The 27,183-nt window shown below is 46.9% G+C and overlaps 1 protein-coding gene across 1 annotated transcript; it reads left to right on the forward strand.

Annotated features, from left to right (window-relative positions):
- Nucleotides 1-861: 861 nt before the first annotated feature.
- KLHDC4 (kelch domain containing 4) lies at nt 862-25,971 on the forward strand. Its single transcript, XM_051629581.1, is given in 12 exon segments — nt 862-1,015; nt 2,045-2,136; nt 3,141-3,219; nt 4,138-4,236; nt 6,482-6,618; nt 13,422-13,514; nt 14,433-14,592; nt 21,149-21,230; nt 22,364-22,572; nt 23,887-24,289; nt 25,086-25,196; nt 25,498-25,971. Coding segments are annotated over 12 exon segments (1,740 nt in total). The 5' UTR covers nt 862-916; the 3' UTR covers nt 25,674-25,971.
- The last annotated feature ends 1,212 nt before the right edge of the window (nt 25,972-27,183 follow it).

Here is a 27,183-nt window from a genome sequence, read left to right on the forward strand (position 1 = left end):
CCACAGCACATACTGGATGTCTGGGTTAATTAGCTGGACACTGAGGTGTATCTTCAGTGGATAATCTCGCTGGTTTGGGTTAGGTGGTGATGAAAACCACCATGCTTCCAGGTAAGGTGCATTTTGGTGGGAATTCAGTGAGAAATATAATGATTGTACTCCTTCCCCAGAGTAAGAAACAATCACACAAGCAATTCCGAAGCACAGGTGGATGAAAGGCAACTCATGGCTCAAAGACATACTTGAACTTCTCTTTGGAGAGTAAGTGCTGGTCATGTGCTCAAAATTGGCATTTTCCCAGACATTGTACCTGGGCTCAGCATCCACGTGAAACGTACTGTGAAAAACCAGATAATCCTTATTTCTTCCCCACCATCAAGCAAAAAAATCAGCTGCCTCGCATCGCACCACAGCGGGACCCACTTCCCTCAGCTTTCCGACGCTTCAGCTCTTGCAGACCGACAGGGATAAACTCAATTTCCCCATTTTTTTTTGTCTTGAAAACAAACCCGCTAGCGCAGCGCCTCAATCCCCCAGCTTTTCGCCGCGCGGTTACTTCGCAGGCCCGGCCAGGGCCTCCCCGCAGGCCCCGGGCCCGTCGCTCCCTCGGGAGGGGCCATTTTGTGTGAGGGGAGGGGGCCATTTTGTGGGTGCGGCGCTCTCCTCAAGGCAAAGACCCACACGAACGGGAGCGAAAACGGGGATCTGGGCGCTGAGGGCGGGTGACTCAGCGCCGTGTGGAGCCGCCTCAGGCCGAGCCGGCGGGGCTCGCAGGGCCAGGCCAGGCCAGGCCCGGCCCTTCCCGCCGCCATCGCCTCCGCGCCCGCCCGCGCTGCGGCGGGTCCGCCGCGCCCGCAGAGGGACCCCGCGCGCCCGGGGCGGTGCTCCCCGCGCGGCCTGGCCCGGCGCTGCGGCCATGGGGAAGAAAGGGAAGCGGGAGAAGAAGGGCAAGGGGGCCGAGAAGACGGCTGCGAAGATGGAGAAGAAGGTGTCCCGCAGAGCCAAGAAGGAGGAGGTGAGGGGCGGAGGCCCGCGGGGTCTGGGCATCCCCTCTGCGGCTCTGGGGAACGTTTTGTGGAACTGCGCCGGGTTGGAGGGAGCGGGCTTTCAAGTTGCAAGTCAGGGAGTTGATCCCAACGCCGGCGGCTCCGGGTTGGTGAGGTCCCTTGGGTGCCCGCAGGTCCCCAGCCGGGAGCGAAGGGCGCCGAGGCCCGTGCACATCTCGGGAGGCTGCCAGGGTTAGTGCTGGGGCCGTCCCGCTGCTTGCCCCGGCGGGTCCGCCCGTGTCTTAAGCCGGTGAACTTCCCCCGGCCCAAACTCGGTGTCACCCGCAGAGTGCAACATGTAAGACCTGGAAAGTGCCGGTGTGCGTGTCCGCTGGCAGCAGGGAGAGCTGGTGCAGCTGGTGTTGCCTGCAGAGGCAAAATCCCCAGATTTTGGGAATCTCTGCTCTAATCACAAGTTCGGAAGGGTTAGCTGAGCAGAGGTGGTGAGCAGTGGGGGTTGTAGGAGAGATTGTGGGTCAGAAGCTCACCCTAGCTGCAGTCCTGCTTCTGCTCTTGCAGTTCGGTGTATCTGCAGTTGGGGAGGCAGATTTTGTTTTTAATTCATAGAAGCTGAAAGGGAGTAAAAATACCTGCAGGTTTCTCTCCAGTTAAAGGATGAGCTGGGAATAGAAACGTTTTTCCATTGCAGACAAGAAGACTAGCGGGATTTTAGCCTGTAGCACATCACTCTGATGAGGCTTAAAAGTTTTGCATTTACTTGCTGATTTGTGTGGTGTTTCTGCTGCAGGAACAGCAGTTGTGCACTAAATGCACTTTGTGTATCATCCTTTTAGGACTCTTCAGAGCAACTTGTTAGTGTTTTAGGGGAGACCAATCCTTAAAGCCTATGTGGAAGTATTTCAGCATCTAATTCTTGTAGTTGAATGAAGGGATCCTAATTTTTTTTTTTTTTTAAGATGGAAATTGTGACCATGAGTGCTGGTTTCAGGTGGCTTAGTGCATGTTGAAGGAACTCATGTCTGGCTTTTTATTTGCAGGAGGATCTTGAAGCCCTGATAGCAGAGTTTCAGAATTTAGATGCTAAAAAGACCCAAGTAATTGAGACATCCTGCCCACCCCCCTCACCTAGGTAAGAGATTGCATGAGGCTTTGACCTGCACTTACACAGCAGTTGATGTTGCTTTTTATGAAACTTACTTATGTAAAGTTATTTCCCAAGGGTGGAAGGCATAGTATCTATCATAGGTGATATGTGGAGTTACAACGTAGCTGGTATATTGAGTCGAGTCCCTGGTTAAAAAACTGATTCAAAAGCTGGACCAAGAGCTTTTTTTACTTTAAAACCTGCTTTTTAATCATCCCATCAGCACAAAGGAGGCAAAGCAGGGTTAGATGACAGGGCTTTGAGGAAAAATAAGAGGAATTTTCAAATTTGCCCTAGAAAGCTGAAAAGACTTACGAGGCAAAAGGATGCATCATGAGATACAAGAAGCTTCATGAAATGCAGCTTGGGATCCACATGCTTCTAGGTTCTGTATTTCTGTTTGCTGGGGCTTCTTAAAGAAATGCCCTTCTCTGTGGTATCTGTTGTCCTCCCTGTGTAGTGGGACAGGTCAGTACAACCATCTCACTGCAGTTGTCAGTTGGTTCCTCCTTGGGAGTGGTAGGGACCTATCACCACATGGAGCCAAACATTTTGGCAGGTAGGTGAGCAGTGACCAGTGGTGACTGCAGGGCAGTGACGCAGAGAAGTTGATCCCAGACAGCCTAGTTCTACCCATAGTTACGTGCCCTCTGAAAGCTAATTTTTGTTCTGGATATACCAGCATTAAAATTCAAGAGCTCACGTCAAAAGGCGTGTTAAATGACAGTTTAACGTGTGCTCCTAAAATAGGAGAAGCTTTCAGACAGTGTCAAATTAATCTTGCTGGAAGTTTTAAAGAAGTTCATTTATTTGAGAAGTTTTTAGCCCTGGGTGAATATCACAGCCTAATAATTTGGCAGATGATGTAGAGACCTTTGTGGCTAGAGGGCAGAGGTACTAGTGCTAGCTGAGGTAAATTAGGCTGTGAGCTTCTGAGTTTAACAAGACTCACATATCTACTGTTTTGACCATTCCTTTTTCTTGTGCAGGCTGAATGGCTCCCTCTCTGCTCACCCTGAGAAAGACGAATTGATCCTTTTTGGAGGTGAATATTTCAATGGCCAAAAAGTAATGTATACTTCCAGTTTTTCCTTCTTTGTTCTACCCTCTCCCTGCCTTTTCCTGTAATTTGCATGAGTCTCATTTGAAGTGAAATTCAAGGCAGCAGTCATAAAATATGTATTTGTCCCCAAATGAGAGCAAAATAGCCTTTTAATTCTGCCGTGATACTGTCTCATGGCTGAAGACTTGGCAGGAAGGAGACATGCTAGAACCCATTAAGGAGTCAGAGTGATTGTCTCAGCATCAATATTTCAGGGCTTCATAATTTCTCCAGACTTAATTGTAGCCATATCTGCCCCTCATTTTTAAAAACTATTGAAGAATCTCTTCCACCTTTCAAAACAAGACACTTCTGTAGTTTTGCAGCAGCAAGTATTTGCAAGCTGGCACTCTTGTTACTGAATTTCTGCAAGTTGCAAGTGTTTCTTGTGCTCCTGCAGACAAACTGGTCTTCATGATCCTCAAAAATATATGGTATGGCTTGAAAACTTCAGCCTTCCAATGGTATTTAGCCATTTCAGGATCATCCAGTGTGATTTGCTGAACTAACTCTGCCTGCCTCCCTGCCTTAAGCTGTTCCTGCCTCTGGAGTTGGGCAGCAGTTTGGGCAACTTTAATTTCTATGTCTGTGTTAAGCTCCAGCTTCTTAACTCCTTGCATCATGAGCTGTCACAGGCTTAACCAAGGGTTTGGGAAAGAACACTCCAGCCCAGTGGATCACTCTAAAAAAATTGCTGACTTCCTGTTCAGGAGGTTGTCCTCTTTCCCTGCCTGATGAGGCAGGGGAGCTGTTGCTGTGCAAAGTTGGTGCTGTGCTCCTTCTCCCTGAGACTCACAGAGACCCCTCAGGGGTGCCTGTTTTTGGTCAGACTGGCCTGTCCAGTGGAGAGCTGTGGTGATGTGTGGTTTCCCTTCCTCTGACAGACCTACCTGTACAACGACCTGTATGTTTACAGCATCAGGAAGAACAGCTGGTCTAAAGTAGAGATCCCCAACCCACCACCCAGGCGATGCGCTCACCAGGTACAGCACTTGCTGCCAGAGCAGCAGTTGGATTTGTTCTAACACTGTCCTAAGGATGGGTGGGAATTGGCTTCTTTTTTTTCCCTAAGAGTTTCTGGCTTCTCTTCATTCTCCTTGTAATGGGCTGCCAATGGTGTCACTTCACCTCTTCTGCTGAGGGGTTCTGTACAAACCTGACCAAGGTGCATGTGCTCCATGATCACTCGATGGCCTCTGGAAATGTTAAGTGTGGAATAAGGTTTTGGGGTTGTTGGGTCAGCAGGACTCAAGCAGGGCTCATGTGGGAGACACTGTGATTAACTCTCTTTGCTGCGTTATGTAGGGATCAGCTTGGCCATCCATAATCCCAGGATGGCACTACATTTTCAAAATGCTGGTCAGGGAATAACTTCGGTAAAATTCAAAAGTTCTACGAATGGCAGAGTTGCTTTGCGTGGTTAATTCCTTAGTGCCCACAGGCCTCCATCTGTGGGTAGTACAGACACTGCCACTCCACTAACTGTAGGTTGTCCCTGCCAACATGCAGCAGTTGGGCTTTGCCAAGTGTCCCAGCTGTACAACATGATGGACCTCTAGCACTGTCTGTGTGTGTCCAGCCTTAGGGTTGTGGTTTTTTTACTTAGCAGATGGGCTGTTTTTCTTCTGCCTGCAAGGGCAATAGACAAAGTTGTCTAAATTTTCTTCTTGTGACACTCCTTAGAATTCACCTCTCTGGTGCCTGCATCATCAAGGTCACTGGCTGGTTGTGATGATGAAAGGATTTGGTTTAGTTTACTTTATGTGAACACCTCCACATTAGAAACTGGATCAAAGACTGGTATTTTTTGCAGGTCTTTGGCCCTCACCAGCTGTCTGATAGATTATTTTACCTGTTGCAGCAAGTGGCTGGGTGACTGGTACATTTCAAAAGCTGCCATACAGGATGTGAATGTTACTTTCCTACACATGGCCAAAGCTCTTTAGAGCTTCCTGGTAAGATCCGATATCCCTGATAGGTTCATGTACCCTTGTTGTACTATGCCTTAATGCTGGTCTTCTCTGAGCTGTGTGTCCTTTCTTGAACTGAAACTTGATTTTTCAATCAAGTTCTGACTTGATTTTTGGGCTACCTTGTGGTGCTTAAAACAGAACTTGATTTCAGGGGCCAAATTCCAGAAGGAGACCATGAATTCGGACTCCTGTTTCCCTAGGTGAAAAGCAGGTTGCTTTGGGGATGTGGAGTTGAGAGGTGCTTGTTGGGGTGTTGGTAGCCAGCAGGTGGCTGTCGAGCAGCTGAATCCGAGCTGAGCAGACAGGCTGTGCATCAGGGAGCTGCAACTGGCTTTACAACAGAAATAAGATGAGAAAGCCATCGGAGGAGTCCTGCTTCCACAACAAGTTTTCTGTCTGATAATTAATTATAGTCACACAGGGGACAGCTCAGCCTCACTAGTTGGCTGGTTTGTTGTCTTCCCTGTGACTTTATTTTTAACACATATTCTGCATTAGCTCAAAGGCAAACAGAAACATGTCTGTGGGTTTGTGTGGACATGTGTTCAGTCTTATTTGTCATCTCTGGTCCCTGACACACGATCCTGTGTCTGAGTTACACTGGCTTGATTACAGCAGTTCAACAGAGCTGAGGTGAGAATAGCAGTGGATGGTGTTGTCAGTTGTTCAAAGAAGAGGCTTGGCTATGTAATGAATTTCAAGTCAGCTTTTCAAAATGTCACACACAAGTATGAGCAGGCTGTTGTATATACCTGCCTGTTAAGCTTTTAAGTACTAGATACCCATGACAATCAGGCATGTATCCCCTTTATGTTTAGGCAACTTCATGTTCCCACAAATCCTCTTGGCAAACACACGCCATATTTTCTGATGTGTTTAATCATTGCATGTGTAGGCTGGTTTCTGTCAGGGCATGAGCATGTGTGTCTGATGCTAAAAGTCCTTGCTGGGAAAGGCAGGCAGGTAATTAAGCCCTTCTGAAGAATGAGATCATTATCCCAATATTGATCTGTGGTGGATACCCTGGTAAAAACATATGGCCAAACTTCCTTTGCTGTAGGGAGGGTGTGTGATACAATGGGTAACTTGCATTTAAAATCCCTCTTCATTTAGCCCCAGAGAGCTGCCGTTGTTGAGCAAGGCAGCAGCCACTGTCACTTCTGCCTGGTATTTGGAGGCAGCTGCCCATTTGAGTGCTTCTTCTGTCTCTGGTTCCTGAACCCTTGTCTGATCCAGATCTTCCTTCTCCTGGCAGGCTGCAGTGGTGCCCACGGCTGGTGGGCAGCTCTGGGTGTTCGGTGGGGAGTTTGCGTCGCCCAACGGGGAACAGTTCTATCATTACAAGGATCTCTGAGTCCTGCATTTGGCTACCAAGACCTGGGAGCAGATCAAGTAAGTGATGGACCATCTTGTCTAGGCCTTGCTTTTGCCAAGAAAGGTTGGGCCAGATGATCCCTGAGGTCCCTTCCAACCTGATGTTCTATGATTCCGTGGTGTGTTCTGAAGTTACTGTTGTTGACCTCACAAGAAACTGCCAGTATGATTTGAGTTTGATTCCTGGTGTAGTGCTGTGATTTCTCAGCTGTCTGCTCATCTCCCTTGAGTACAGAGGTGCCCATCCTAGAAATGGTGGAGAGAAGAGCCTCCAGAAAGATGTGGAAATGAGAGGTGTGTTCCAAGTCAAAGCTGGTTTATTTAATGTGAATTTTGGAGCATGGGTGTGCTTGGGTGTTATTAACTGAATGAAAAAAGCATCATGAACAGCACTCTCTCCTCCCAACCATGGCAGATGCAGACATCCAACTTCAAAAGTGTACTTGTTGCTCCATCTGGCTGGGCTGTGTAAGATCTGCTAAAGTGTTTAAATAACTTCTGTGGATCTGGCCTGAAGTCCTCTGCTAGTCTTTCCTTAGCCTATGGCTTCTCAGTTTTACTGCTCATGTTTATATTTGCATGAGAGAAGTAGTTATCTGGTGGGTCATCCAGTGGGCTGAGAGGCAGAGGTGGCTTTGGTTCTGACTTCAACATAGACTTTCTCTTGGATTTTCATATTGTCTTGACTGTGGGATTAGTCAAAGCACGGCTTTGGGTGGGCTGGGACTCCTGGGCAGCTGACTCTTGAGGTAGCACTGGGGAAAGCAGCAGCTTTTGGAGACTTGCTCATCTGCTCTTTGACTTGTTGAACCCTGGTTATGGACACCATGTCCTTCCTTCAGGTGAGCAGCCTTGTATCTTCTGAGGATGATCACTTTTGTCCTGCTTACAGAGCTCAGGTGCCTGTTGTCTGCGTCTGTTGTCTTCTTGCACAGGAACTGAGAGGGTGGCTTAGGACTGAGCTGTGCAGAGATGAGTTCCCTGGCTCTGCCTTGGCACATGCCTGAGGCCACACACTGGGTCATGACCACTGGCTGCTTTTTCCCCGTCTCTGCAAAGTGGGAGCAGAGACATCGGCCTGGCAAGGGGGAAATTTGAAGGTTTAGTTTTACTAGTGTTACTGTAGCACTGAAGAGACTCTGGTGTGGAAGGTGCAGGGGAACATATAGACCCAAAGTGCAAAATTGACACGAGTCCAAAACAGGCTGGGTTAAAAGGATACGTGACAGCACAGCATCCCCACAGCCAGCTGCTCTGTGAGAATCCAGTGATTGTCCTTTTGAGTAGCTCTGGGAAGCTGAGGTGAAACTGATTCATAAGCAGCTGGTTCTTGTCCATCAGTGTGGCTCTGGGCTCCAGACTTGTAATTGTCATGTTTCGGGAAGCTGTGGTGACCCTAGGGAGCCCTCCTGGTCTTTGAGAGGCAGTGGTGAGAGAAGCCCTCCAAAATGGTGGAGGGCTCTTTAAGAGGTGCAAGGATTAAAAAGACCTGTCACTGTGCAGGCTGATCTGCCTATTGTTGTGAGGTAGAAGCTGACGTAAGGACTGTGACTGTACCCCTCCCTCCTCCCCCAAAATAACTCCTGTATCCCTTGTTGAAGCTCAGTCACAGAAAAGGGATGAACTCAAATGTGGTACATCCCTCCTGGTTTCATGTTAGCAGGCGGGGGGAGGAAGTGATGCTCACCATGGAGTCCCTGCTGAGAGAAGGGGCTGACATTTCAACCAAACTCTGGGTTGAAGAAATCCTCACTGGAGAGTGGTGTTAATACCCAGCTGCAGGGAGAGTGAGAGAGGGAGGTTGTTTTTTGTGAGCCAGCAGAGAATCCAGATTAGGCTTCGTTAGCTCCACCACTGATGGCGCAAATTGTTCTCTCGTGGGTTTGCAGATGCTCTGCTGTAGAGCTGATTTAGGGTTTTCCACTCCCAAAACAAATGCTGCAGTACCTGACCTGCCTGTGGAAGAGGAAATGAGGTGGTTATGAGGCTCTGCTTGTCCTGCATCTTAATCTCATGTGAGAGAACAGCCTTCAAGATGCCAAGTCTACCTTATGCTACAAAAGCACCTGTTACCTCCCTGGAGCTGAGCGCAAAGTTTTTGTGTTCTGTGAGTTGCAGGGTGCCCCCAGCAAACCCAGGCCCCAAGTGGACTAAAACCATGGCAAGAGGGTTTTTTGGCATTGGTTATTAGAGTTAGTGAGGAAGAGGCCAGATGGCAGGGTGAGTTACTAGTCCCACCTGGAGAGCAAGTTCTAGGTACTACACTCTTCAGGCCACCCAGAGCTACCTTCCATCCCCAGGTACTGGTTGTCAGATGTAATTTTGATTCCCATGCCACAGTGGGAGGATGCATTTGGAGACATAGATACTTAATTGTTTCTTAATAGATAAAAGGATAGACAGTGAGCACATAAACTATATGGATGGAAGTGACCTGGAGAGACAATCTTTTCCCTCTCCCTGTCCCATGCAGGTTGTACTCCATTTGAGTTTCCTGATGTGTTTGGGTGGATGTTTGTCTTTCAGCCTTGCTGGAATTTTGGAACCTCATGTGGCCTGGTCATGGTCTTCAAATAAAGCAAAGTATGTCTCCTCCCCATCCCCGGGCAGAGCTCCAAGGGCTACATTAATGAGGTGTCTGGTGAAGGAGGCTGGGAGGGGGTGTCTTTGTTTCAATGCTAACCTGACTGAGTGTGAAAATCAAGTTTCTGCTGCCTCTGTGCTTTTCCATATGGCATCTTGATTACAGTCTGCTTGGAAAGGGGAAGAGGAAAGGGCAGAAATTATTGTTGAGTTGTATGAGGGATTTTTTTTCCCTATTTCTTTTAAAACTATGATCACAACATGTGCTGCATTTCACTTATTTCAGCATTTTGGTTTTTTTTGCCAGGGAACCCCATTGCTGCTGTCATTTTTCCATGTAGGTTTCTCATGTCTGTCTGAAGTCAAGCACTTGCTTATTTTGGACTGCCATTAACCAGCTGGGATGATTGGTGACAGTGGGGGTCAGCTTGAGGACCATTGGTATTGGGAGACTGAATGTGTTTGGGAAGACTAGACAGGGAACAGACAGATTGTGTAGGTTTTTGGATCATGGTGGGGCACCAGTCCTGGTACAGCAAGCCTTCACATAGCATGCCAAGCAATAATTCCAGGTTTCCAATGTGGTAGCAGTGTTACCTGAATAAATTCCTGGTGTTAGACATTTGGGGGTGCAGGCTGGTATTGAGTAAACTCAGTTGGGTTCAGAAGACATAATTTTAGTGTAAATGATGGAGTAATATAATTATCCATTAAGAAATGCCTGGGCAAGAGAGACAAAGTTTCTGTTCCAAGTGGGGAGAATTGTATGTGCCCCATTTCAAATTAATTGGAATGTTTTGGGTTTTGTGGTTTTAACAGACAAGATGACCCTGCTGTGATCTGAACTTGCAGTTCTAGGAAATCTAGTTATTTCAGCCACACAGTTTAGATTTCAGACAATTAAGTTGTCCTTCCAGGCCTACAGTTCATGCCACAGAGCATCTTGGTGCCATAAGAGGCTTGACTGTAAAACACTTTTGAAGAGAAAACCTTGTATAACTCATCCCTGTGAATGAAGGAAAAACATCTCTGTGAATAACATCCCTGTTCCTTGTTTGCGAAGGCTTCTAGGAAAGTGGAGCTCTGTTATCTCCTAACACAGAGCACAGTGCCAGTCAGCTTGACAAAGTTAAAAATAGCTACATTTAGCAATATTTAGCTATATTTACTTGCATTTTGCACAAAGATGGTCCAAGCACAACAAATCTCAGCCCGTTAGATTTGCCGGCAACTGACTTGGACTTATTGGAACCACCTTATCGTGTGTGATACACAAGGTTGTCTCAGGCCATGAACTGTTTGTTACTCTGCCTTAGAGCTAAGCACTATTTTAACCTAATTGCCTCATTCCTTCCTAGAGAGAACATCCTTACTCAGCTCTGTGTGGCCCAGTGAATTCCCTTAGAGAGAGAGAGGGAGCATCAGGCTTTGGGATTGTGCTTGGGAACTGGCAGACCCATCCTCTGTGTAGTTTTTTGTCTTGCTTTTGAGCCTTTATAGCTCCCTTCCTTTTAATACTGGAATGTTAATGATACTTCCCATAACAGTTTTGTGAGATGTGGTGCTATAAGTATTTCAGGGTAGCATTTCACAAGCATATGTTTAATGCTGTTTACAGAGAGAACTGAAGCAGTCAGTGCAGTGCAGGATGCCTTTCAGCATAGGTTTGTTTCTGACTGATGGCTCTTTTTGCTCTGTGTCTCCAGAAAGATCGGGTCCTGCAACACAAGGCAGAAAGGTGCTTGAAGAAAAGAAGGGTATTTTGGGTAGTGTTGAGAGGACTTCCTTTGTCAGCCCAGAAATGACCCTTGTGAGCTTGTTCTTTGGTAGATCGAGATTCAACAGTCTTTTTGCAAGGAATTTGATTTGAGGTTTTTGTGCCTTGTGGCAATTGCATATTCCTTTGTGTCCATCCTGAGCACACAGACCTGTGGGCACACTGTGTCTTTGTGCTGTTGAGCTGAACACTTGTTTACACTCAACAAGTGTAAGATGTAAAACTGAACACTGAAGACCTGGGCTTCAGCTGCCTCAAGTATTGGAGGATAGAAATGCTTTATCCTGCCCCTTTGATGGGATGTTCTATGCATCATCACTTTTATTATTACGGAAAAGTTCAGAGATTCATCTGAGCATCCCCTGGATGAAGGAATGAATGAATGAAGAGGTAACTCAGTTGTGCAGCTGGTAGCCACTGTGACTTGTAAGTCTTTAATTCTTGACACTGGGGGCTGAATTTGGGTCTGTTATGTTACTCTGTTTTTCCAGTGTTGTGTTTGGAGTCTGGGGACAAAGGCCTTTTCTGTATGAATAGCTCTGTGTACAAATGCTTTCTAAGAGCTGTTGTTGCAAGTTGAGGGCATCTCCTCACATCAAAGGCTGGAAACTTGGCTTTGTAGCTGATTCCTGCAATGTGTAACACTAAGGCCAAGGGTGCTGAGATGGTACAATGCTGTGCAGGGTGAGGCTTCCTGACCTCCTGTTTCAGCATCTGTTCTTGGAGCTTGTGTTGCTAGTCTAAAGAAAGGAGAAAACAGCCTTGTGATTGAGACCAAGTTGTGCTGAATTTCCTGAATTCAGATCAGGCCCCAAACTGGCTGGTTTTGTTTGTGACTTGGAGTTAATTGTACACTTGTGGGAACTTATTCTTTAAGTATACACATCATTGAATAATTTTTTTATTGTTCAGAATTGTTTTTTGACTTGAAGGAAACCTGTTGGAGAAGCAAGGCAGAAGATATTCCCTGAGAACAGGATTTTATTGTTAATGTTGATTTTTAACTTCTTTCCTTTTTAAAAACATATTTTAAAAGGTGCCATCCTTTGGAATAATAACATGAGAGCTTTGTTACAGAAGAGAAAATAATTATTTCAGATCTTGATGAAATCAATACTAGAGGTGCTGTTCTGCAGGGTGATCCTTAAAACTCCAGTAAATGCCTAGAAACCCCTACTTTCCATTAGAATAAAAAATCCCAGCAATCACTGTCAATTCAGTCTTACCCAAATGCTGCTGTTCTACTTGGGAGTTTTTCATCATGACTGGTGTGAGATTGTAATTTTTTATGGTGAATAAGGGCCCTCATTTTCTCTCTCCACAGAAGTCTATCACCACACTTTACAGCTACCTGCTGCCACTTGAAGTGCAGCAGTGGGATTGTGAGCTTAGGTTTCATCAACAGTGAGCAGATTTCTTATTTATTTAAGCCCTGATTCTGCAGCCACTTCACACACGTTACTGCTGCCTGTTTGAGAAGCCTTGCTGGGTGCAGTGATGCTGTGTGCACTTTGGGAGGCTCCTCAGTGAGAGGGAAAGTAGGATAGATTAATCCATGGGGGCAGAGAACATGCAGAGCAAAATTCTGTTTTCTCTGCAGTTTGGCCTGAAGTTGCCTTCGTTTTGAGAGTTCTTGAAGTGTTTTTTGTTCTCTGATTTGGTCTTCAGTCTGTGGGTGAACATGAAGGTGCATCTTCATTGCCTCTCAGGAATGTCATTGCCAGCTGCCTGGCTTCGTGTGAAGCTTTTGGATGTAACAGATGGGGTGTTGTTGCTTGTACCTGGAAATGGAAGTGGCACATTTAACTAAAAGGTCAGGAAGGCTTGAAAGAGCAGTACAGTGACGTGTAGCTGCCTTTTAATGAGATAATAAAGATGACTTGTTTTGCTTCAGTGCCTTTGTTCTTGAGAAATCTAAGTAATTTACAAAGTCTTACCACTAGTTTGATGTTCTATCCTAACTGCAGGTGGAGGAGTGAAGACACTATGGGTACATGATTTTCTAAGACATTAAAGGAGAGTGGATGTCAGAGCCAGTCTCTGGCTTTTTTTGTTTGGTACTTGGAGAAAGAACCTCTGCCTGGAGTGCCTTTCCTGCAATTGTGGGAGTTAACTGCTATTCATTAAACTCTCCTGAAAAATTTGCTCCTGAGTTAGAGCAGAAAAGCTGTCAAGACTTTGGGTGCTGTTAGAAACTAGATGGCTGATCACTAGGAACAAAGTGGTTTCTGCAACATGCCTGTGCTGCAGATAACCAAGAGTTACAGGCAGAGAACATACACGCAGCTCTGGAGAAAAGCATACATAGGTATTAAGGCCCTGAATTTCCCATGGTTTCCCATTCCAGGAGAACAGAAGCTGAGCTCATCCAGCCCAACTGCCAATGACTTCAATAAAAATGGACTGACAGACTAACAGGAAAAGGGATTTTGCTGATAAGTGGGATTTCTGTGCATTTCAGGGCATCAGGAGGTCCCTCTGGACGAAGTGGACATCGAATGGTTGCTTGCAAAAGGCAGCTGATCATCTTTGGAGGCTTCCATGAGAGCGCAAGGTGGGTTATTGCAGGGTGGCTGGTGGTATTGAATCCTCTGTAGAAAAGACAACAGAATTTCACCAGTGACAGAAAGCTGGGTTTTCATGGAAGGGTTATCCTGAGCAGTACTGTTACTGAACTAGACTTTTTATCTTAAGAAAACAAGTGATCATGATTTAGTCTTCGAGTGTTTGAGAAGCCATTGTACCACTTAGCTAATCACTGAAGTAGCTACTCATCCTTGTAACTAAGGCTCAATACATCACTTTTGACCTCTGAATCTTGTCAAAGAGCCTTGTCTTCCTTGAAGCACCTTCTCCAGCAGGCTCTTACATACTACGTGAGGTCACAGCTGCACTGTCATGGGGGCTGTGAAGAGACCTGAGCTACCTGTTATCTCAGAGATGGTGAGCAGCATAACTATAGTCCCTGGGAGCACAGTGCAGGTTGCAAAGCCCATCCTAGATCAGGCTGTGTTCTCAGACTTTAACCTTTTCAGAGCATTTACCACATGCAGTGTGTGAGCTGAGCAGTAGGAAGAGAATAGGGCATGTTGCACTCCCCTAGACAGACAGAGCTCTGATCTGTTTTGGTATTTTGTGTCCTGGTTTAAGTTACCTTGGACCACGTTAACTGGAAAGAGTTGGTGAAACCTCTCTAGTAAGGAATGACGTAGGTTATAAAGAACCCAGAGAGCTCTTGCTTACAGAAGCTTTGTCAAATGCAAATTGTTGCATTGAAATAGTAACCTTCACCCAAACAAGTCTTCTGTCCATGGCTATGGCTGTGGGAAGGAGAAAAAACATGAATGCAAGAAATTAAATAAGGTATGGCACCTCTTTAAGGTTCCTGGTGGTGTTCCTGAAGTGGTATTTTACCTTGTCCTAAATGGTGACCATTACAAAAACCTGTGATGTGCCAATTTGCTCTCCCTAGAGATTACATCTATTACAACGATGTGTATGCCTTCAACCTGGACTCCTTCACCTGGAGCAAGCTGGCTCCATCGGGGATTGGGCCTGCTCCAAGATCTGGATGTCAGATGACTGCCAGTCCTGAGGGCGGCATAATCATCTATGGAGGCTACTCCAAACAGGTAGGAGAGATTTTGTGGTAAGCCAGTGCAGTATTTCCTGGTTTCTAAACTGAATAGTTGATGGAAAAATTAAGGGGTTAAAGTGAAAACTAAAATGTGACAATCTCAGGTTGCCTAAGCAGGGCTGGTATGATGGTCTTGTGTTGGCTGTGAAGTTCTGTGTGTGACTCCTTGGAGAGGGCAGTGGTCTTAGATCTGAGGACAGCAAAATTGAGATCTCTGCTCTGCTACTTCCCTCTGCTGGGTTTTGCAGGCCTAGTCCCCAGGGCAGGATTTGATGATCTCATCACCTAACTGCCTACTGCTCTGAGGATGTTTCTGCATGTCATGCAGCTGCCAGATGTCCAAATCCACTGCTAAGGAGGGGGACACGTTGGCATGTGGTTGTGCCAGCCTGGAGGGAATGTGCAGTGGTGCCCTTGGATTGTTTGTACGCAGAATGGTTCAAGCCCCTGTGAACCACCACTACTACCAAAAGAGGCATCTCTTCCAACTGTGCCTTTCTTCATGCAATTGTGTGCTGGTTGAGGAGCTTATTTTGGTTGAAATTTTTCTCTGCTAGTCTATCCCACTATAAGGGAGTGGTATCACAGAGACAGGAGTAAAGAACTGTGAGAAATGCCATTTTTTGGCAGCAGTGGTGGTTACTGCTGGCTTAAAGCATTCTTAGGTAGTAATCATCTGTATTCCAGCACTGACAGGTTAAAAGCAGCAGTTGCCAGGAAGACTTGTATTTTCTTTCATCAGTGAAAGGGTTAAGGGAGCAACACTAGTTAACAAACTCAGTAAGCTAAAGAAGACTTTAGATGAGCACCAGGCTTCCCCTGCTCTGCTTCTTGCTTTGTTAATCGTGGTAATTTACAGCGGATAGTCCGTTAGACCTTGTGTCTTCATTGGCCAAGTATCCCTGTCTCCATGCTGGGAGAGAGGAAGTAAATATTTCATTGAGCAAAATGGTTCCTCCAGAAGCTTTTAATGTTGTGAATGTGGAGAGAGGAGCTGGAACCTGCTGCTGCTGCCCTGATGGAGAGGCATTGCTTCCAGCAGTGCCTGGCTGGGGGAGGAGGACGCCTTGCTCTTCTGATGTGAATGAATGAACAAAGGAGAAAAGCAGGGAAAGGGGAGAGAAGATAGTCTGTCTATATATTTAGAAGCATTTGTGCCTCCTCACGGCCTGCACTTAGGGCTCCAGCTCATCAGATGTACATTTGATTAAATAGCAGTAACAATACAGAGGCATTTTCTACCCAAAAGGCCTTTGTCCTCTTTTCTCTGTCCTCTTTCCTCACTTGTGAGGGTGGGAAGGAAGCATGAGCCTGCATGCTATGCTACATGTGGATCTCTGGTGGCTACTGAAAGCAGCTGGGTTTCAAGTGCACACTGAGCCCCACAGAAATATAAAAATGGACCCATGTTTGCAGTTGGTTCTGTTCCACCTGACAAGGTGGGCTCTGTCACACCACTCTGGGTTGTTTTGAGCTGATAAAAATTAACTAAACGGGATGGGGGAATGTAAAGCTGCCCTCAGCCTGTATGCAGGGTATGGAGCGACAACTTTTTGATTAAAACAACTGCTCCTGTTAGGAATCTATTTTGTTTGTAATATAGAGAGCTAAGTCTGCTGCTCTCTGATGTGTCATTCCCAACACAGACTTTGCTCATGGATCCTGTAGCACAAGTGAACTCTCAGGCAGGAATGGTGTAGCCCAACTACAAACTGGCTAAAGAACAGGACAGAATTTCTTGAGATGCAAAAGAAAAAAATACCTTTAGCATGCACCTGAAAATTTAATTCTAGCCCCTCTAGGAGAAACACAATCTCATTAATATGTGGCTATTTAATTCCTGTTGCATCTTTGCTTATAGCTGACTGTGGAGCTGAGTCTCTCTGGGTTTACTTCAAGGTGAAGAAAGTGTGTTTAGCTTGTGTATTCCCCCCAGAGTCATTGGCTGAGGTACTCCTGGGAGAAATAAGAGGTAGATGGTGGAAGAAACAATACTTAATTAGAGTTGAGCAGGCACAGGAGAAGACCTGTTGCATTTCTCCAATTAGAGGGGCAGATGCTAGATTCAGGACTGCTATGAAGACATTTTTGGGTTCATGAAGACAGTTTTTGCATATGAAACGAGGCAGGTGCCCAAGCGAAGCTCCGTTCACCTCTAATAAGAGGCAGGACTAAGTTGTACATGTGCTGGTGGAGGCCTCCTAAAGCCAGAGTTGCTACCAGGCATGTATATGGTGTGAATTGGTTGGAAATAGAGACAGAAAAGATCAAGTGCTATGTCTTAAGGCACTCTGGTGCTTTCATACAGAACCAGAACAAGAACCTTGGCATTCAGAAGTGCCTTTTTCTGTGCCAGTCACTAGATTTTGCTGACCAAGTGGTAAAAACCAGGATCCAAGTGGTGAAAAAGGAGCTTTACAGCCCTGAGTGCAATTAACTTGAGATGTTGGTACACAAATTGACAAGAGCATATTTTCAAACACAGACTTCCTAGCACAATGGTGGCCCCATGTTTATTTGTCTCATCTTGTAGTGACAGGGTAAGGGGTAATGAATTAAAAGTGGAAGAAGGGAGATTAAGGTTAGACATTAGGAGGAAATTCTTTAGTATGAGGGTGGTTGGAACAGGTTGCCCAGGAAAGTTGTGGATGCCCCCTTCCTGGAAGTGTTCAAGGGCAGGTTGGATGGGGTTTGAGCAACCTGGTCTAGTGGGGAGTGTCCCTGCCCATGCAGGGGGTTGGAAGTGGATGATTTTTAAGGTCCCTTCCAACCCAAACCAGTCTGTGGTTCTATGATAAAGAGAAAGGGGACATCATGAGCATTGTCTGCTCTGCCTACAATGTACCTCCAAATCCCACAAGGAGCTCAGACTTGCACTCCTGCTGATCTTAAAGATGTCCTTGCCTGTTTCCCATCCTGGGGAAGGGGCTTGCTGCAGCAAGCTGCATTTTTTGGCAGTATAAAGCAGCGAGACCTCTCCATTGCTAGGCAACGTGAGCACCGTGCCTGCCTGGCAGGGCGGATGCAGCCGCGGGTGCTGGAGCCTGACATTGCTCTACCTTGCAGGTGCAAGCAGCCTACAAGCCATGGGAGGGATGCTGTTCCATGTGTGCAGGGCTTTTGGATACCAAAGAGTAGTGTGTGTGTGGATTTTGGGGGGGTTTGAGGTGGGTTTTTTCTCTTTTTAGTGGCAAGCTTGGCAAATGTGAATTGGATTCTGCTGGGAGATTGCTTGTGGCAGGGATGAGGTGTTTGCCTGAATTGCATGGTCTAGTGGGACTTGTTCCCTCTGTAAGGCTTCTGCTAATTGGATGTATTTTGCCACTGTTGATCTCTTCTATCAGACATGTTTAGCACATTAGACACAGGGAATCCTTATTCTCTTTCTAAAGAAGAGCTCTTGGTGCCTCAGTTTCCTTGCTCTCTAATCAGGTGTATTGCTGGCTGTCAGTGGTGCTAGGATTTTTTTAGCTGATTCCTGTAAAGCTCTTGTAGTATGCTGATGTACCTGTATGTGCACACAGGCTGTGGATATCCAAACCAGTTTTGTGCTTGAAAGCAAACATCTGGAACTTGAAGGGAAAGACAGCAGGGGAACAGGAGCCTCTAGAGCCATTTGCTCAGGGCGGGAGGGGGTGAGGGGATTGATCTCTCCAGCAGCAGTGTGCTGCTTCCTGGGAGTGTCTGCTTTGGAGCCAGTGTGAGCTGGGGAAAACAGGCATCTCTTAGACAACAAATTACTAACTCCCACTCTACCTCATTGGGATTTTCTCAGCCCAAGAAGCTTTGTCATGATACATGCGCAGCGTGTTTACTACAGGGAACCGTGTGGTTTTCAGGAGAAAAATAATGCAGTTATTCTATGCAGCCTGTATGATAATGAAGCCAGAGTTCTCTCAGTATTTATTTCCCCTCCTTTTGTGCAAACAGTGCACATCTCACTGTGCTTCTGCACACTTCAGCCTGTGTGTTCCCTGCTTGTGTGGATGTGTGCTCTGTCTAGCATATAAGGACAAGCTGCAGCCTGCCTGGGACTGGGGAGGAAGTAACCACCATTCCTGTTATCATCAGCAGATAGGCACTTTGCAGTTGTTGGGGTGCACTTCAGGGCTATAAGGTCTGAAGCCTTCTGTCCATCTCTCTGTCTCTGCCTCCCTCTCCTCACCATCCATCCCTGACAACTGTTTGCTCAGGTAAGCCTTGGAGGGGTGTTTGATTAAGGTGAGGGACAGACTAAAAAGGCTGCTGTATCTCAGCTGTCTGCAGCCTGCAGCTCGTTGGTGACTTCTGCTGCTCTAGATCTGTGTGACAGTGAAGTGTGACAGTGCCAGAGAATGGCACTTGCTTGGCACGGTGACTCACAGCCCTTTGAACTGGAGAGCTGCTGCTGCAGGTGCCACAACACATGCACTGCCAGGCCATGAATTGCTGTACTTGATACAACACCTTTCCTAGAAGGTGTTTCTTCTTCCTGCCCTGGCAGCTCTCTCCCAAGGACCTGCTCAAGTTGGGCAGCTCCCAGCCCCCCCAGCCACATCTCCAAAACCAGAGCTCCTCTAACTATGCCTCAGAACCTCTTGGCAATCCAGAAACTTGCCTTGCTTGTTTTCCATGTGCTGGAGAACTGGCAGTGGCTGAAGGAGTCATCACTGTTGTGGGAAAAGGTGCTTCTTCTTCCCCACATAAGTCTTAACTCTTCTTCAGAAAATAGAACTGTTGCTGATGCTTGTTCCTACAGGCTTCCTGTCCCTTGTGTGCCTGATGTTCTGTTGCTCCTGGACTGCAGGTGGAATAGTGCAGTCCTTGACTTAAGTGGTTGCACAGAAGAGGATCTTTCCGGTGTAGACATCCTGTCTTTAGGAGTGTGTGTCTTTCATTTCACTAATAAGCATGTTTGAGTGTATGTGGAGAGCAAGCAGACACGTGAGCCACAGACCCAGACTAACATATTTCCCAAGACAGCCCTGTGGCCAGACCCTGGCCCTTATTTTAACTGGAGCTTCCCTTTGGCTGCACTGCAAGCAGAGTTCTGGTTCCTCCAGCACTTCATTATCAGCCTGAGGCTTTTCAGCATCATCCAAATTACAGTATTGATGTGCAATGCCTCAAACACACTTTGTTTCCCAGACCTCTCTCCTGCCTTCCTAAGAACTGAATACTGTTCCTACAAATTGGATGCAGGGCCATGTAATATCTGCACAGGATACCTGCAGTAACAAAGCCTGTCAAGTGCAGGGCACAGGGTTGGACACAGATGTGCAGCAAGAGCAGGACAGCCCCGTGGTGTTGTGCTCTCAGGGGCACCCAAGCCCTGCTCATCTTCCTGAGCACTGGACCCAACTCTCCCAGCTTCTGTCTGCATCCTGGCAGCAGTTACATGGCACAGCAATGCCATTGCCCCCAGGGGAAAGGGAATTACAAGGAAGTAGGAACTCTGCATGAAGGGATGGGTGGATAATGACATTATTAAAAGACCTCCTACAGTGGTGTTGCATACTGCAGCTTTCAAATGCTGCATGTTGCTATGAGCACTGGACTACAGGGGCTTACAGCAAAAGGAGCAAGGGAAAATCACATTAAAAATGATGCATTTAATTGCTTCAGCTGAGCCTTGATCCTGCTCCTGCTGGTGTCTTGTTGTTGCCTTTACTAGGGGTGGAAATGGGGCTTCTCTTCTGTATCTGTTTAGTTTAGGAGGACAAACTGTTACTCATGGCTCTGTGGGGCCCTGGATGCTAAAAATGACAGTTGCAGTTGGGCTGGGGTGCAGAGAGCACCTTGTCACCTCTGCTGCTCTTCTGGTGGGCTGGAGATGGTGGGGTGGCAGGGGCTGCAGGTCTGCTTGCCAGTCACACATCTGTGCCTGAGCTTGGGCCTTGTGAGTGGTACAGCAGGCACTAAGCTCAGTGCTCAAAGGCTGAACCCCAGAGGGTCTTGCAAGCCCTGTGGGAAGTGGTTGTGTGCCCCTGTGGGGGATTGGGTACCTGCTCTCTTTTACAGCTAGAGGAGAAGAGGCACGGATGTTGGATTAGTCCCTTGAGAGCACCTGATACTCTCTGTGGCAGAGTAAAAGGCAGGGCCTTGCATCTCCTGGTTCCTCGATGCTTCTCATCCTTCCGTCCTTCTGCAAAACAGTCAGTTTTAATCCCTTGTGACAATTTATTTCCTTTCTCTGGGTGCCAAAATTCCTGCCCTTTAACAGCATCCTGTAGTCTTCAAATGGCTACAGGTCCCAGGGTCTGTATTGCAGGCTGGTTATCCCAGACAGAAGTTGGTTATGGCTTATCACAGGACATAATCCTGGTGGGAACACCATGGTTATGAGCTGCCTGATGCTCCACAGCCACAGTGTGACTCCTGTGTGGCTGCTTCTTGCCCCGGTTGCAGTGTTTTGTTTTCAGCAGGGGAGTGTACAGATTTGGGCTGTGATCAGGTTTATCACTGCCAGTCTGGCGTGAGTGACTTTCTAGGCATTGAAGAGTTGGACCTCTTGTGTTTTGGGGCCACTGAAACTGTTTCACTGCACATCCCTGTCTTTCCTTTCTCTGCAGAGAATTAAGAAAGATGTTGACAAAGGCACCCTGCATACAGATATGTTCCTGCTGAAGACTGAAGGTGCAGGCAAGGAGGAAGGTAAGATACTGCTGCAGCTAGGGGGGCTGTGCTAGAAGTGATGCTGCAGGACTGAATACGAATCCTCTCTCTTCCTTTGAATAACAGACCAAAAGACCCCAAGCTTAGAACGAAATTTCTCTTGAAAAGCTCCATGCTCCAGTGTTTGCTCTGGGGCTAAACACAGCTGATGAGTTGATTTAAATATTTCTTCTTCCCAGGAGTAGCTCAGTGCATTTGTATACTGTGACTGGCTTCAAAAGAAAGGGGCTAGAGTGAAGGGCACAGCAGTTTCAGGGGGATTTTGGAGGAAGTATGTCCTCTTTTGTGTATGTGTGCAGGAGAAAGAAGATGGGCTATCACTCATGCAGGCAGGATTCCTCACTGCTGTGCCCCGCAAAGGGAAATGGATGTTTGTAGCTGCAGCAGACTGTGCTGCACCGTGGCTCTGTCTCCTTCTCACACTCCATTGTACAGCCTGAAAAGAGGAGGCAGTGTCTGCTTTGCTGAGCAAAGCTTTCTGGTCAGGAGAAGGCTGTAAGGAGTCACGGTTCTCAGCTCCAGGTGACTTGATTTCAGAGCTGGTGTAAAGGGTAGCTGTGACACAGTGAGACTCTCAGGGACTGGAGCTGGTTGAGAAACTTCTTTGAGGAGCTGGCAGACCTCTGCAGAAAGGTTGGGATGCACTTTTCGTCAGAAAATAATTTCTAGCTCATGGCTTCCTCTATGTTGACACCTCCCAGTTGGTCCTGGAGTAGTCTGAGATGGATGGAGGGTCTCCAGGCTCCTTGCATAACTGTGTGACTGTGAGAAGCTCTGGTCTGCACAAACAGCCTCAGGGAAAACTACAAGAAACGATATTTTAGGGGTTTTTTGGTTTGTGTGTGGGAGGGAATTAAAACAACATTTTGAAATTACTGTTCTCTGGGACATTTTGATCACTGCTTTTCTGTTTCACAACAGAAAATCTTTAGGACTTGAGAATTCTCCACGCTGGAAATTCTTGTTTTGACAAACTGTGGTAGTGGTGGCTCACTTGGAGACTCTTAAGAGAGAAGACTGGGGGGTGATCTCATGAGATTCCCTAATGCAGGGATATAATCAAGAGTGGCTTTTGGTGGGTTGGTTGGTTTATCTCTTTTATCTCTTACCAGACAAGTGGGCATGGAGTCGGCTCAGCCCATCTGGAGTGAAACCTCCTCCCAGGTCTGGCTTCTCCGTGTCAACTGCTCCCAATAACCGCTCCCTGCTGTTTGGGGGTGTGCATGATGAGGAAGAGGAGGAGAGCATTGAAGGGGACTTCTTCAATGACATTTATTTCTACGACATCGGGAAAAACCACTGGTTTCCTGGACAGATAAAGGTTTTGTTTTAAAAATAACACAAATATATTCAGTTAATTCTCCTGGATCATCTGACACTTGTCTTTTAAGCCTTTTTTTTTGCCTTATACAGTGTGGAGCAAGCCTCTATTTCTAGTAACTCAAGGTGCTCCAGAAGCTGAGCCACCAGATCTGGCTGCTGCTTTGATCTCTGACCCACTGATTGTGCAGAGGGGGAGAGGCTGTAGAATTGGAGCTGGGGATGTGCAACTCTAGCAGGTTTTTGCTACCAGACCAGCTGAATTCTTTAACTTTATGCTACCCCTCTCCTTCCCTGCCTCATAGCTCCATGTGCTCTCCTTGTCCTCCTTCCTCAGGGTGATGCAAATTGTCACCTTTCTGGGGACAGAGGAAGCCCTGATGGTTGTGCACCAAGCAAGAGTGGCTCAGGAGGCAATTCCCCTCCTTCATGAGTCAGGCTGCATGTGCCTCATTGTTGTGTAATGCAAAATGAAACAAAACAGCATGAAAACATAGTTATGGTGTTTTACTGCAGGCCAGCTCCAGTTTAGGTGTGTGAGTCTGACATGAGATAGTTCAGTAAAAGCTACTGTGAAAATATCTGTTGTTGTGTTGGAATCAGGAAACCTCCCTCTTTTCCCCATTGTTGATGAGCTGCAAGAAGAGATCAAGTATTAACCTTGGTTCTTAAGAACTTCAGAAAAGTGGCCCTCAGCTCCAATCTGTGATTTTATTTGAACCATTCTCAAGGGGGAAGTGACCTGTTTGAACTTCCTTCCTTTTACCTCCGCTGTTTCTGGCTTTGTTGTCGAAAATGAGAAGTCAACCACATAATAACAGGCAAACATGCACTCAAGTGTTTGCTTCTGCCTGCCTAGCTGACTGTTTTCCTGCCCTTTCATACAGTACTTCTCAGACCTGGAGTGCTTCCTGGTAATGCACTGTAATTTAGCACCCAGCAATTGTTTTGATTTTACAAAATGGTGGGTCATTTTCTCCTGCCCCTGTTGCAGACTAGTGGACCGTGTGCATCTGCAGGATGGAGAGCAAAAGAGCTATTTCTTATCTCTTTGGCACATGTTGTCATTAATACAGGAAGCAACTCCATGCCATGGCTTCTCCAGGAGTTTCATTGCTCCTTGTTTTATGGCTGGTACAAGTTCATGCTAAGGAGGAAGTTGCATCTGTCACTTGAGACTTACAGTTCCAGTGACAAGTTATTGAATTCTCCTCCCTCCCAGCAGCGTCCATAGGATTTGTATTAACTGTTGTACATGCATTAGGTGCCCACAATTCACATGAAGTCTCCTTCTGTTGCTTGTTCCTGTTAACAGGGACCAAAATCAGAGAAGAGGAAGCGAAGACGTGGCAGACAAGCTGAGGCAGAGGGCACTGGAGATGAGGAGATGGAGAAGCAACCTCCACAAGGCCCAGTGGAGATAGTCAAAGAGGTGGTGGCAGAAGATGGGACTGTCATGACAATCAAGCAGGTGATCTCTGGGCCTGCAGAAGAGAAGGAGAGGTCTGAATCAGAGGAGGAGGAGGAGGATGGAGCCTTGGGCCAGCAAGTGGAGCCGTGCCCACGGTCGAATGCCATGCTGGCGGTGAAGCACGGGCTGCTCTTTGTGTATGGGGGGATGTTCGAGGTGGGCGATCGCCAGTTCACCCTCAGTGACCTCTACAGCATCGACCTGCACAAGATGGAAGAGTGGAAAGTGCTGGTGGAGATGGATCCAAGTAAGCTCTGATAGTGGGATCTCTCTCTCTGCCTTTAGTGGAACAGCACTATACTGGGTTGGGAGAGACACCCCCAGCAGTGGAGCTTTTTCAAGGGGTGGGGATGAGCCGTTACCTCAGGTTCTCTTCTTGTTCCTTAGATGTGTAGTGTGTTTGCTGCACACTCTGACTACTCTGCTGGGCTGGCTAGCTCAGGAGATCTGGCAAGCAGGGAGTTCAGTTCCTTGAGTTCCTGGCTTATGTGGTCATTATGTGAGTGTGTTCAGTGGTGCTGCAGAAAGCATTACCTGAGAGACCTCAGTGAAGATCGATTTGATGGACTTCCTACTCATTAATGAAAGAAACAGTGAGTCTATCTTAGAGCAACGTATCTCTTAGGGTAGTGGTTAAGTGATTCATCCCAGGGTATGAGCTAGGCACAGTAAAGAGACATTTTTAAAAGAGGTGCCCCTGCCCTGGCAGCTCACAGCCTGCATGTGAGCAGGGAGGAGTCTTGCTGATAATCATGGAGCTGTGAAGTGCGAAGAGTTAACTCTTGTCAGCATCAGCACTTACCAGCTTTTCTTCCATAGCCATTCTGTGCTGTTCACTTCTCCCTGACTATGACATCTCTTCCCATTGCTCCCCATCAGAGCCAGGCCTTGGCATCCACTGGGTGGATCTAGGAGGGCAAAGAATCTAGCAGGGCTTTTCAGGAGCACATCTGTCAGCCCTTGCCCTGGCAGCCTCCATGGCAGTTCTGAGTTTAGGAATGGGAAACAGCTGGTTACTTATTCTATTTTCTTTCTCATCAAAGAAGCACAAGAATGGCTGGAGGAGTCGGAATCGGATGAAGAGGATGATGAGATGGAAGGTGCAGAGGGAGGGGAAGAGGAGAGCTCTGAAGAGGAGAGTGAAGATGAGGAAGGTAATGATGAGTCTGAATGTGGTCTTCATACTAAAATAAAGTTTTTAGTACAATACCTGCTGGTTTGCTGCCAGCCTGGAAGGTCTCACTGGCATCCAGGTGAGTTTTCCAGCAAAAGCCAAGTTTTCTTAGTACACTGCTCTCAGGGTGGAGAGAAATTTGATTGGCTACTAATAGGTTTTTAGGCTATTACTTTTAAACACATCAGCTCAAGAGCAGTCTTGACCAGGTTGACATGGAAGAGCAGATTGCCTACATTAGCTGTTGGTGACCTCTCTTTCTTTCTTCTATTGTGTCCTAGGAGAGGAGCAGCACCCAGCTGTTCAGCCTGGTGAGGAGCATGCAGACTATCTGTCCAGGACTGAGCAGTATTGGATTAAACTGGCCCGCAGCAACATGGGCCTGGATGCCAAGGAGAAGAAGGTGGTAAAAGTGGCACATGCCATGGCAAAGACTTTCTATGAAGATTCAGTCTAGATGTGGTTGAGGCTGATCCGTGAGGGATGAAGCATGCTGGGAGCAGTGGATAGCCCTATTGGACTCAGCCTGATGTGCCAGGCAGTCAGTGTGTCCAGAAGGTGTCCTGAAACTCCAGCTTTTGACTGCTCCAAGTGGCTTTGGGCTGACCAGTCTCAATGTGCCTGTTTGGTTCATGCTCTGGACATGCTGTTATTCCCCTGAAGGTTGTGGGGAGGGTCTTGAGGAACAGAATTGCTGTCCAAGTACTTGTTCTGCTGAGGCTGGTGGATAAAATACTGTCATATTTTTGTTCAAACTTTGTTTTGAGTCTGTCAATACAAACTGCACGTCACAATGGTTCACTGGTCCCAGATTCCCTACCCTGACTGGGGCTGGAATGTGTCTCCAAGGGTTTCTGCCATAAGCTGATTTGATTACATCATCTTGGTTTTCTCAATTAATCCCATCCTAGCTTTTCCACTTCTTGTGCTGTTGAAGAGGGATTGCTGTTCCTGCTGTGGGATATGCAGGTAGTGGTGGTAAGATGCAGCAGCAGCCCTGAGATGTGGCTGCACTGCCTGGAGAAACCTGGGAACCCTTTCATGCCACATCTGTACCAGAACCAGGGTAACCCCTGATGCATCTAACAGTAGAAATCTCTTCCTTTTTAACATGAGCTGTAGCAGGTTTTGCCTTGGCTTGTGAAACCTCCCGATTCAGTTTCTCACATGCTGGCCAAGAAAGCAGTTGTTCTAGAAATGAACTCTTCATGACCAGTGAAATGTCCTACCTTGAGACCTGATGGTGTGTGAGGACAGGAGGGAGTGGACTGACAAAGGATTTTATTTTTTTTTACCCCTGCTTCCTGACTCAGGCCCTCTCCTCAAGGCATTGCTTGCTTTCCAGCAGAGCAGTGCTGTGGTCCATGGGGACAACAGATGGGATACAAGGGTGTCTGTTGCAGGAAACAAGTGATGACTTGAGTTGACACCAGAAGGCACTGGCTGTCCTTGTGCAGAGAGCTCCACGGTGCTGTGTGTTGTGGCAGGGACATCACCAGGGAACCAGCTCTCAGGAGAGCAGGGCCAGGAGCTGTAAGGCTAATTAGAATGTAATAAAGATTAAATAGAGCAGGTTGCCAAAATGATTTAATTGTCAAGATAAAAACATGTTTGACAGGGAGGTACCTTCCTTGCAAAATAACTGGCGAGAGGTGAAAATAAACTATTTATTGATAACCTAGGAAAGAATCTGCTGTGCTTGATGGGCTGACAGTGACAGTTGTCCTGCTGCCCTGTCCCCTGGGTTAGTGTAATATACCTTGATCTCAGTGGCATCTGATCCTTTCTGTGCGTGTGATTGGCCATGGCTTTCTGGGCTCAATTTTTAGGAATCTGCCAATGAGCTGGATTTGCAGGTTTTATTTTGCATCATTATTATATTTTAAATTTTTCTTTCCTTTTTATTTGAGAAATAGTGGGTTTGAAACCACAGCAACTGTGCACAGGGCTCCACTGGAAATGCCCAA

This window comes from Apus apus, chromosome 11 (genome assembly GCF_020740795.1).
Source record: "Apus apus isolate bApuApu2 chromosome 11, bApuApu2.pri.cur, whole genome shotgun sequence".
Lineage (NCBI taxonomy): Eukaryota > Metazoa > Chordata > Aves > Apodiformes > Apodidae > Apus > Apus apus.